Genomic DNA, 12,289 nt, shown 5'->3' with positions numbered 1-12,289 from the left:
AAGGCACAAGGCACAAGGCACAAGGCACAAGGCACAAGGCACAAGGCACAAGGCACAAGGCACAAGGCACAAGGCACAAGGCACAAGGCACAAGGGCGTCTGATCACGGCCCCATTTTCCCAGCACGATGTGCACCCATCACAGCATGCACTGCTCGCTCCATTGCTGCACATTGCTCACCCCAAGCTCCTCCCTGCCCAGCACCTCTTTTGTCTCTGGAGCTCACACCAGGGGCTTTCCATCTCATGGAGAAATAAGCTATAATATGCACTGTAGACACTTCTTATCTTAGTACTGCCTGAAAGCAGATTTTTTTTTTAAGGTTCTTAATATTTTCCTGACTTTTCCACATGAAGTACATTGTGAAGGACTGTACAGCAAATCACAACCAGCTGGTATGATCTGCTTATTACGAGTTAACTTCAAACTACACGTGCTTGCTTTTGCCAGTGAAGCACTGATGGAATTGGACTCGGTTTAGCTGCACGGTTGCAGTGAGATCCAGCCACATATTACAGAAAGTGTTACTTTTGTAGGCTCCTCAGCCATCATCCCCTGGCTTTCTGGGAAGCAGCACAGCCACATCCTGGCACTGACCTTAATTCAGCAGCAATCCAAGGTTCCAGATGGAAAACTGCAGCTCCGGAAGGTTTGTGGCTCACTCCTGACAGTAGATAGGAGGTATCTCTTGAGATAGAGAGGAGCAAAAACACCCTGCTGGATCTGGCCACGCTTGCTTGGAAGAGGTTTCTTTTCATTATCTGGGAACAGTTCACAGTGCAATGCCAGATGCCCCTATTTTCCATCACACAAATTGTATTTCCGGTGTTAAAACCTCTTCGGCATTCATCTTTTACAGCATCCTTTTTATTATCCCATCAAAATTAATTTTGGACTATGCTTTGAGGATGAAAAAAGCCACACAAGTGCTAAGCACGTTTGGTTCCATTACTTCACGCCCCTACAGTTGCATACTGACTTTATCCTTTTGTTAGCAGAATAAACTTACATACCTGCAGCAATTAAGGACACAACCTAACGTCAACTTTTCATTCTGTAAATAAGTCCCCATTTTAAACAGCTGTTTAATTCTGAAATAAAGATGTGCGGCTTTTGCCTGAGACAGGAAATTTCCCGGTTTCATTCTTACACTCTTTATTTTGCATTAGGAGTGGACAGTGCTTTCTGCAGCACGCTACAGGCTTTAAAGGGAACTTATAAAACACCAGGAGCCAAAATCATGGATTTAAAGCAAAGAATATCTCAGGGCACAACTGCTTCTTTAAACGAAAGACTGCCTGTATCTCCTTCTGATTAATACATTGCAATGACATATGGCACTGGGTCCAGCTCCAGCTTCTATTTCCATGCTTTCAAGGCCGCTAAAACCCCACGGTGATTTTTTCCTGAACTCTGCTTTCTTCCTCACAGAACCACTCCCGACCCTGCCGCACACTCCAGCCTCCTGTCCTGCTATGCAACATGGCAGCTACCAGCGCAGTCAATGCTTTATGGAAAGATTTAGGACTCTGCTCTCAACAGGCAACAACATCAGCTTTGCCAAGGAACAACGGAGCAGCCTTTGCATGAGGCAAACTCGCAGCCATAGGCCACTTTCCTGCAACCTTGAGGGGTGAAAGGACGGCTGCTTCCTGCAGGCAGCTCGGGAGCCACAGAGGCCGATTTGTTCCAACTTTGTGGTTTCCAGTATTCCCTTGTGCCGTGAGTCCTAGAGTGCAAGGTCCAGCATAAGAAAAACCCATTCATAAATGACACCGCTTCGACAAGACGCACTGCCTCCAGGAAGCTGCATTTCCTGAAATGGGGGGGAATAGAATTAGCTGTCTGCCTTCTCCATGGCATTCTGCAGCTGCGCTTTGCCCCATTGTGAGAAATGCTTTGTAAACTTTCCTCGACTCTGAAATTACTTGGTTTGTAAAAGTTGGCCAACAAGGTTTCCTGATACTAATACACTTTATTGCTTACAGCATGAGCTCTGAGTTTCTGCGAGCTATGGAAATGAGGGAAATCTCATCTGACTCAGTTTGGGTCCATGATTTATGCCCTCCTTCATGCTACAAACATTATTTCTGCGACTGCTCTCTTTCTTTCACATGCTACTCCTTTCCCACGATTTATGAACATACAGCCCTTCCTTAGAGAGCTGCTGCAGGACACAACCAGCAGCCAGGAGCCCAGCTCTCAGCCCTGTGCACAGCTCTGCAGCACTGGGCACAATGGGCCAGCACCATGCAAAGCTGGGCACTCTGTGCACAGGAACGGAGCCAGGGTGGCTGCTAGCCCAGCTCTGCTCTCTGCTTTAAGTACAGAGGCATTACTGCATGCATCCCTGCAGTCTGCAGGTAAACACCCCCCACTTCTTCAATATAAAAAAATCCAGCATTAAACTCTCAATTACATCAACTATCACAAGGCATCACCTCATGTCTGTGTCTGATCCACAGTCGTCTGAGTGAGTAAAATAATATTTAATGTACTGCATAATTTAAATGGTCTGTAAGTCTGTACAATAAAACTAAAGTTCATCTAAGAGTTTTATTTAAAAACTACACAGCAGTGCTGTGGAACTCACCATTTCACGGGCTGCCTCAGTGAAGATCTGTTCCTTCAGCACAGGAAGACTGCAGGTGGGTAACAGAACAACAGTTTTCAAGCTCAAGGAAGTCAGGATTTCTCCTAAACAACAACAACAAAAATTCGTCATTCCCAGCAAGCACAGAAGGGAACATCCAGTCATTCTTCATGCTTCTGGGGATATTGCTGAAAAACGGATTTCATGAAGCTGTGTTTCAGTGTGGAGTTACTTCCACATCTTTCAGATTTCCATTTTTCAACATCTGTAAGAAAAACAAAAACAAAAACAAAAAGTGACCAAAGCCACTTACTTGTGACTTTGCTTCCAGGTATCTCCGCTGTGTGTATGACTGATGGTTGCCACTGAATTTTTGTTGCTTTCTCAATTTGAGAGTAGAAGATTTTTGAGCTGCTACCACTGAGATCGGCCGAGGATCAGAAATGGTAAGGATCAGTGAAGGCTCAGTGGGAGCAGAAGCTGAGTAAGACAAAGTGCACCTTAAAATCTAGCCTGAGATGCTAAATCTACAATGGTCGCTTCTCCCACTTATTTTATTAGATGAAATACATTCCCTGCTACGCCATTGGATTCAGCAAAGCTTTTCTAATTTGCTTCAGCACTAACGACGTGGACTTTGGTAGTCAGTTTGTCACACACAGGGCTATCTCATCTCTCAGAAATAATGAGGTCAAGTACAAATGTATTTGTGTTTGCAAGCATCCTGTGAAGCAGCAACTCCACATCTCTGAATGTAGAAAGAGCCCAGTTCTAAAACTCAGCCGGGAGCAGGCAACCTCAGTCATCTGCTGCTCACGTGCTCTGAGAATCCCCAGGATGTTCCCTTCCAACTTACCCCCACCGAGTAGCTCAGGTCCCCGCTGGTTCTTTGGGGAAGATGGCTGCAGTCTCTGGGGGTGGCTGCCCAGGCGATGGGAGCACACTGCTCCATGAAATAACAGCCAATATCTGCCTCTAACCGAACAAATTGCATTTTTTACACCAGAAATGCACAGTGAAGTTCCAAGGGACAACACGCAAAATGGGAAAATTCCAACAAAGTGCTTGAGGGAGAACGGCATTTGAAGTTGGCAATTACTTTAATTACACTTCATGAATACGTGCACCTTTTGGAGAGGCAATTTTTTTTTGTTCTTTCTTACTTTCCACGCCTTGGAACGCAGATAGCATTTAATTACACTGATATGCAACGGACAAACAAACATTATTGCGTCAAAAAACGTATCAGAATGTAACTTAATTCTCAGCCACAGAAAGGCATGAAGTTCACCAGGCAACCCCTGATGCCCAGAGCCTGCAGCACGGTGGCTGACACGCCGCAGAGCTTCCCCACGTGTCACAGCTGGCTCCGCTGCCTTCTCCTGGCCGCCGTCTCCCGGCCCCTGAGAGCTGGCAAAGCCACGCTGCTGGGCCTGCCCGCGGGTGCCTGCACGGCTCGGGGAATACCGACCTGCCCGGAGGGATGCATGGCCCTGCCTGGGCCGGGGCCTGGGCGGCTGCTGCGTCCGTAATCGGCGCGCAGGGCAGCGGAGGAGGTTAGGCTGCCCTGAGCCAGGGAACGCGGCGATAACGGGAAGTTTCCACTCAGCTTTCTGAGTTGCAGGACTTGTTCCCTGGCTCGAGTCAAAGCTGCAGTCAGCTCATAGCGTTCCTCGCACTCTCTGCGCACCGTTTCCTGGAGAAAAGCGTTCTGCAAACAGAAACAAACCCTCGCTCTGCAAAATGCCATTGGCGAAAACACGCGCCCGTTACGTTCCACTGGTTCAAGGCAGGGTGCCTGGAGGCCACTGAGGCACGGGAAGCCTGCAGCGCTTCCTACAGCTTTGCTTTCTCTGGAAGTCGCTCTGATGACATACATTGGCATTTACACACACTTCCTTCTCTCAGGAGACAGTGGAAAATATGAGGTAAGTCCTGAAGAGCTCCTCCCGGCCTCCTGCCCACCCTCCAAGCACAGGGAAGCCAGGAACCCCGCTCCTGGGAGCACCGCTGTGCTACTTCACTGCAAAAAGATGCTTCTAGTATTCCAGCAACGGTGAACTGCTTTTTTTTGTGACTATATTGACCATCACCTCCCACACGATTTAGATAAATGATTATTCACCCAGTGTTTTTTCATGAACTTTTCACTGTGATTACCAGCACCCAAATGATAAGTGACCAGCAGTGGTCCTGGAGCAGACAAGTGTTACCCAAGCCCCCAGGCTGGTATATTACGTAGAACTTACTTGTGATGCTGACTTTTCTGGTTTCCAGTTGAAATAAAAAGTCAATGAACAGCAAAGGGCAACATGACTAAGTCAATTCGTAAAAGTCAGAACCACTGACAGGACTGATGCAAACAGAAAACTGTCACTTCCCTAATTTTGCTCTCCTAAGGAAGGAATTGCTGCTGGCTGACTGGAACACGGCAGTGGAAGGTGAACTACCAGGACAGTCTCTGACACAGAGCACGATGAGCAAGTCAGACAGAGAATATTCCCAGCCTCAACACTTGGACAAACATCTCAGGTAAGCCTCCAGTGCTAAAAGTCTGAGCTGTATGCAGGGTCCAACCACACGCCACCCCTAGAGAGGACAAATGAGCATCTGAAATTCTCTACATCAGTGTAACAGCGGGCACAGAGAAGGAAGATTACTGATCAATACTTGGAGAGCACTCACTCCGTGAGCCCTTCCCCCAGCTACAGGACAAAGCAACTGCCAGCATCCCTGCAATGTCACAAACACAGTGCTTCCAAACCAAGACTTAATTCATTTGGAGGTTTCATTTTCATTGTTGATCCATTTTTTTTCCTGCCTCTAATTACTTTGGACATTCCAGTCTAATCTTATCTGCAGCCCCTGACTCCACTGTTTTCACGTTTCTCATACACCAGTACAGCTCTCTCCCCACTCTTCCCATTATATTCCAAACATTCAGCAAATGCTTGCGGTAAGAATATCTAGCAGTCACATTTCTCTTCCTATATGATTCATTTTTATGCATTCCTGTGTTACAGAAAGTGGATTTACTGGTGAGAGGTGGGACCAACACCCTTTAGCTCAGAACGACGCAGGCATCGTGCTCCCACCACAGGACAGCAACCCCCGCCCCATATGCAGTGCAGAACAAGGCTGCATCCACACTCATTCCTAGGGACCATATTAAGATTTTTCTTACTTATTTTGGAAATAATTCGAAAGCTCACTTGATGGATTGCTGTTGTTCCGTTTGAAAAATGAGAAACATCCATGTCTTCTACTTAGGAAACCTAAGAACATTTATGCAGTGTGATGTGAGGGTACAGAGTAAGCAAGAAGCATCTTGCAGGACCTGATAGGGTTTTGTTTTTGTTGTTTTTTTTTTTTTTAATATTTTTTCTTTTTTTACAGAAGTATGTATAAAGGTCTGAAATAGGGGTGCTATGATTCTAGAAATCACGTGTCTCAAAGCAAAGAGAGCAAGGAAGGCACTTCCTTGGTCACGTTCCTACCTCCTCTTGCACTCGACTCAAATTGTGAATCAGCTGTGTCCTCTCCTGGGTTAATTCTTCCAGTTCATCCGACTTGCGTTTCATTTCTTTCCTCATGCTATCCAGAAATGATTCATTATTGTTCTTTTCCACCTTCAGCTGAAATTCGAGTTCAGCAATTAGCCTTTTAAGGCTCTGAATTTCTTTCTCTTTATCTTCGTCTTTCTCTGCAAGTTTGATCTGGGCATCTTGTAGCTTCTTTTCAAGCATTTCCATCTCCTTCCGTAAGCTGCTGGTGGCACTGGATATTAACTCAGGTATCTGCATGACAAATATCGTATTAGTCTAAATTCAGCGTTTACCTTTAGATAGATAGAATGAAGTAACAGACAAATAGCTTCAGGAAAAAGTACAAATCCAACCACGCAAGTCTTCAGAGACAAAAAAAACTATGATAAATTGTCATTAAAAACAACTTGATGTAATGAATTTAAAAGAACAATATAATTTCATCCCATTTCTTTGACTTTTCCACGTCAAATCTTTCGAAATCTTCTGAAAGCTAAGGTTATAGGTACAACTTTCTAAGTAAAGCTTCAAAAGCTCTAGATCCGGGTAATGGGAATGGCAAATCATGGGATGCAGCAAGCAAGGCAGAGGAGGGAAACTGCTAAGCAGCCCTTAACCCATCAGTGAAGGGTTGATGGGAAGGGAGGAAGCAGCGTGCATGGTTCTGTGACAACCCATCATAGCCTCAAACAGCCCAAAGGCTTCCTAACCTGACACTGCTAGCTGAACAATAATTAGGAATTGCAGGCTGGGGTCATAGATAAACCATGGAGAGGGAAAATCTGAGAAAAGCCAGAACTTCCACGGCGACACTTGTTACGTCATTAACCTGCTCCATTTTCCAAAATTTCAGTTGTACGCTGTAGACTGCGATAGGGAAGAATCACTGCATCTTCAAGATGCAGGACTGCACACAGAGATTTCATTCCTTCACATACTATTTTCCAAAGGTTTACATAATATCTACTGCCACACAACATTCCTCTCGAGCGCTACACACACCTTCTTCTGGAGCTCTTCGTGGTCTCTCTGATATTTTGTGATTAATTCTTGCTGCTTTTGCCGTTCAGTGTCCAGTTCCACTCTGGCTTCCTCTTTGACTTTGAGCATTGCTTCTTTGTGTCGTGCTTCACCTTTCGCCAGATCAATCTCCACCTAGGGAACAAGTGCCTGCTGCCACGTGGCCCCTTCCCAGCAACCCACTGGGGGCACCAGAACTGGCAGGGAAGGAAGGAGCACGCTCAAGGAATGTCCCCAGCTCCCAAGCCTGAATGCCAATATTATATTTCTGCAGGCTGAATTCTAATGGACTTAATTGTGGTACGCGGAAGGAATACAAAAGGCGCGTTAAACAAGCACAGAGCTATCCTAATTACTTAAAATTATTAAAGGCTCAGAATGAGCTTCATTATAATCATCTAATTTCCTACAGCAATTAGGAGCAAAAGTGTAACAAATTCCCCTAATTCTTTTTGGGGAAAAGATAAACTGTAAATATTGTAATTACTTTTAAAATCAAAATATACACAGTTCCAGGCATTGAGCAGGCACAAATCCCTCACCGAGACTTAGCCTAAATGGGTGCATTTTTGAGATCCTCAGAGCAGATCACCATTATTACAATACATACAGATGTATATCCCGCATTATTAGGTATGGCAGTTTGGATTTGAACTGTAGAAAAACTTATTGCTATTGAAGAGGGTCATGCAATATGTACTATGATATATATTACTATCACAGCAGGTCATACGTCAGAGGCTACTTAATTACTCAGACTAGAAAAATATAGGCAGAGTAAAAAATGGGCTCATTTGGAAACTTACACAGGCATTTTTCATATTTAATACTTGAAGCTAGTACAGCTGATAACGACAACAGGAAAACAAATGGCAGCTGATCTGCAGAGAAAACATAATGACTACTAATTGCTTTAAAGCTACTTATGGGCTCCTCATTAATCACTTACAAAAAAACCACACAAGCGCTTACATCAATTTTCCCATCTTTCCTAAAATATCATTTTTTTTACCCATTACTATTTGAAGTTCGTCTGTATTTCAAATACAAATCTGGAACGCTCAATACTTTGTGCAATGGCACCCTGACCCAAGGAATGATAGCTCTGTCACGTTTCTGACTCCTGTCTGATGAGAACACCTTTGGAGTGCTTGGCATTCGCTGCATTTTAATGGCTGTGATACTAAAGATGTAATTGCTCTCTCCCACCAGCAGCAGCCTTTATCTTGTTCTAATGTCAAGCTGAACAATACGTTGTGATTATGCAGACAGCGTGACCTCATTCTAAAATTATATCCTGCCGCAGAGAAGGTAAGAGCTTTTAAAAGGGATGTAACAGATCTTAATTGCTGGTAGTCCAAAAATTTTCTTGAGACTAAATAAAGCTTTCAGACACTTATACTACACAAAGAGACATTAATTTTAGCCACCAATGACGTAAGGCTTAAAACAGAAATGCCAGTTATTGTTCAGCGCTATTTGTGCGTTTTTCCTTCGCAATTTTTTAAAGCCATGTCTTACATGGCTTTTTTTTGGAAAGGCTGCAGGTGACCCCAAAGCCCACGGGCTCACAGCTGCCTGTGGTTGGCAGCTGCTCCATCCCTCTGCGAGACCCCGGCACCGCAGCGAGGTTAGTGCAGAGCTCTGCACGCAGCTGGGCAGCCATCTGCCACCACGCACTGTGGGCACACGTACGTACTTTTTAAATCAGCAGAGAAGATTTTTTGACAGAAGACCTCTAACCCAAGCACACACTGAAAGACGACTGAGAAATGACAACTCAAGCGTGCAGAGCGCAGTAATACCACTGAAGACAAGGCTAGGCTTGTGAAGCACTTCCAGTAAGAAGATACCCATCAAGAGTCATTTATGCTCGTGCAGAGACCTTGCACTCCTGATCTGCCTGATTTGAAGGGAAGGCAAGTAAAGGAAATGACATTTTTCTCATCTGCTTGTTATTTTATAGAATCATTACGGTTGGAAAAGACCTCTAAGACCATCAAGTTCAACCGCCAGCCCATCCCCACCGTGCCCACTAACCCATGTCCACAAGCACAGCATCTCCACGTTTCTTAAACGTCTCATATCCTAATATCTAACCTGAACCACCCCCAGTGTGACTTGAGGCTACCACCTCTCGTCCTAACACACAGATCTGTTCTACAAATAGCCACCTTTGGTTTTGGTTCAGCTCGCCTGCAAGCAGGAAGGTTCTGTGTTCTCTCCACCTTATCAACAGTGCACATCCTTGGTTTTACTGTGAAATACTTTCAATACATGTTTTCCCACGCAGTTGGTCTGGACACAAATTACCGGCAACACGCTCTCCCGCAGATCAGGGTTTGTAGGAGGCTGTGGCACACAGCTGGCGTGGGCTGTCCATGTTCACCCCTGGGAGCTTGCACCTGGGATCTCAGCATCTGCACTGCTGACATGGGCTCTTCACAAATACCACAGATATCCCAGCTGGAAAGTGTGGACCAAACCTGACCATCCCCCAAGGGCGCGAATGCTTACGCTAAATACTTTTTACATTCAGTTCCAGCCTTTGTAGAGAGATCGCCCACTGTGCAGAAAGAACCCACTGACATGTTTGCATTTAAGGAGGTAGGTATGACTGTGCAGGTTCATGACAGATGACTAGGACTGAAAAAAAAAAAAGAACCAAATCGAAACTGTGCCAACTACACACCCAGCGTTACCTTCTCCCTCCAGTTATCTTCATTCCGCATCTTCTGCCTTAATGTTTCCTGCAGCTGTTCTGTTCTGTTCTGATGAGAAATCAGCATTAACTCCCTAGAAACCACAAAAACTTGCATGTAAATATGTGCTCTGCCCAGATTGGTGGCGTGCCATTTTCTTGCAATTAAGTCCTTCGTGGCAAGGGCTCCTCTCTTTCTCTTTGTTTAGTGTTTTGCGCAGTAAGCCCAGAGGCACAACAGTAATCACTACTTAGTATTTGCATACTGCTGTCACACATTTAATGAATGTTATGTGTTGAAGAAAATACTGCAGTTAATCATTCTTCTGTATACATACATGCAAACCTCAACTATTTTTTAAATTTTCAAGTCAAATTAAGAATGCTGAATAACTTCTATAATACTCTAAACAAATTGTTGTAGTTAACGAACTCAGAATGTTACTGCAATTAATTTTTAAAAATGTAATAGCCTCCGAATTAAAACCACCAAGTGGTTGCTATTGTTATAGTTACTGTTTGTTATGTGAGGCTTGTAGAGCAAAAGCCCTGGAGAGTTCAAATTCTTCTAACTTACATTATCAGCAATGTACCAACTGGAACTAGTCACGTAGCTGAGGTTTAAGTAGAAGGAAAATATTCTTAAATTAACATGTAATATCTTTTCATGCACTACCCACATACAGAGCATATTCAAACTCTTTCGATACAAAAACAGCTTCATGCCTCTTGGTGTACCATCACTATCTCAGAAAATCCTTATCTTCTCCAAAAGCCACTACTCCAAATATATTTTCCCAAGTCAAACAAATAATATGCTGCCTGTTTTAAGTAGGAGACAGCACTTTCTATTGTGCCAGTGAAAGATAAGTTAATATATCAGTAACTGAAAATATATTAGCAGGACGCTTTCAAACAGCAAAAACAAGCCTGTGAACATTAGGAATAAACTGAATATGCAGATTATACTCAAAGCAAGCAAAAATAACGTGGATTTAGGTTGATAAGTGGAGAAGTCTAAAAGAAAGGCACTCAGATACCATTCCAGGAAACAGTGAGCCTCAGCAGCTCAGCACTTCATTTTCCACATCTGAAAAATAATTACAGGGAAAAGGTTAGCTTTGTTGATAGTTGAGAACCTCTGGAATAAGATTAGACTGGTGGGGAGTCGTCCACACGTTTCACTGAATACTAGACCACATCCAATAACCTGGCATATTGTAGTATTTATAGCACTGTTACTGTTTGCAAGTTGCTAATAACGTAAGTTACAGGAATTTAAACTCTCCAGGGCTTTTTCTCTACAAGCCTCATATAACAAATAGCAGCTATAACAACAGCAATAAATAGGTGTTTTGATTAAGCTCGAGCTGGGTTGCCCTGGGTTGCAAAGCAGAGGCTTGGTGTGCTGGGTTTTTTTTTCCTCCCCCTTTTTTCCCCTCTTTAAGGCACGTTTCGTTCCACCCAGCTTTCATCTATACTGCAATAATTTTAAAAGTCCATCCAATGAATTCCAGAGTTCCAGGATACAGGCTCAGCGCTGTCAAGGCTGTCAGAGTTTTGCCTGTAGGAGCAGGAGATGACTGAGGGCAGGGGCAGGCCACCGCTGGGCACAGTGCCTCTCTCCCAGTCTGCCCAGTACCAGAGCCAAGTTCCAGTACCAGTCAGAGAGGCGAGGATCTGGCAGAGAAGGAAAACTGTATATTTACAGATTTCCAAGAAGAAAACCTGGGCTGAACATGCACAGCGATTATCTGTGGTGACTCTTGCTCTGGTTACCTTTCTTGCTTCAACATCACCACTTCCTCCTCTGTTTGTGTAAGAAGAGCTTTAAGCGTTTCCAGTTCGCTTTCTGATTGACTGGTTCTTCTTCTTAGATCTCCTTCTCTCCTCTCCTTCTCAGCCACCTCTTCCTGCAAACGTTTGCATACTTGTTGGCAAATCAGAAGAGATTCCTCCTTTTCCTTGAGCTCTTTTGTAAGCCTACAGAGGAAACGAAAAGCAACGTCACAGTTATCCTCATTCGCAAACAGAAACTGAACAGATTGAAGTAAATTGTACCTGGAAAAGAAAATATTAGACAAAAAAGTATGTATTCTTCAAGACGTTAAATCTAGTGACTTGAACACAAAAATAGAAAAAAAAAAAGGTTGTATAAAAGCTGCATTAAAACCACAAAACAAAATTTTTGTTTTCTCATTGCTCTGAAACACGTTTATGCTATAAAATATAACTTCAGCATTTACCTTGACTCAGAAATTCCATTTTCATTTTTCATTTTTTTCAGTTCATTTTGACACACATCAAGTTCTGCTGATTTCACCCTAATTAAAAAAAGGAAAAAGTGTATTTGTCCAAAGCAACGACAGCCTTTACTCACACAATAACCTGAACACCAGTTATTAATCCACTATCTAACTTGCACTTTCT

General features: G+C 43.8%; 1 protein-coding gene and 1 long non-coding RNA gene across 9 annotated transcripts in view; one reads left to right on the top strand and one right to left on the bottom strand.

The window, feature by feature from the left end:
• The window catches only part of LOC110397943, a 17,649-nt gene extending 16,910 nt beyond the window's left edge, over positions 1-739 (top strand). Inside the window, exon 6 of the long non-coding RNA XR_002438101.1 lies at positions 537-739. This is a non-coding gene — a long non-coding RNA (uncharacterized LOC110397943). The remainder of the gene's footprint in view (positions 1-536) is intronic.
• LEKR1 (leucine, glutamate and lysine rich 1) overlaps positions 1-12,289 on the bottom strand; it is a 63,607-nt gene that overhangs the window by 5,760 nt on the left and 45,558 nt on the right. For 4 of the 8 annotated variants that reach the window (XM_021395014.1, XM_021395013.1, XM_021395010.1 and 1 more), the window contains 7 exons: positions 12,106-12,183; positions 11,639-11,842; positions 9,861-9,954; positions 7,141-7,293; positions 6,091-6,390; positions 2,594-4,304; positions 850-1,816 (listed from right to left, as the gene is read on the bottom strand). In XM_021395014.1, the coding sequence (XP_021250689.1) occupies positions 3,951-4,304; positions 6,091-6,390; positions 7,141-7,293; positions 9,861-9,954; positions 11,639-11,842; positions 12,106-12,183 (1,183 nt within the window). In that variant the 3' untranslated portion in view covers positions 850-1,816; positions 2,594-3,950. Of the gene's footprint in view, positions 1-597; positions 1,817-2,593; positions 4,305-6,090; positions 6,391-7,140; positions 7,294-9,860; positions 9,955-11,638; positions 11,843-12,105; positions 12,184-12,289 lie in introns of those variants that run through there. The other 4 variants (XM_021395008.1, XM_021395007.1, XM_021395009.1 and 1 more) reach the window with 4 other exon arrangements.

This window comes from Numida meleagris, chromosome 4, assembly GCF_002078875.1.
Source record: "Numida meleagris isolate 19003 breed g44 Domestic line chromosome 4, NumMel1.0, whole genome shotgun sequence".
Classification (NCBI taxonomy): Eukaryota; Metazoa; Chordata; class Aves; order Galliformes; family Numididae; genus Numida; species Numida meleagris.
Note: the sequence above shows the minus strand (reverse complement) of the source record. Positions and strands in the feature narration are given on the sequence as shown.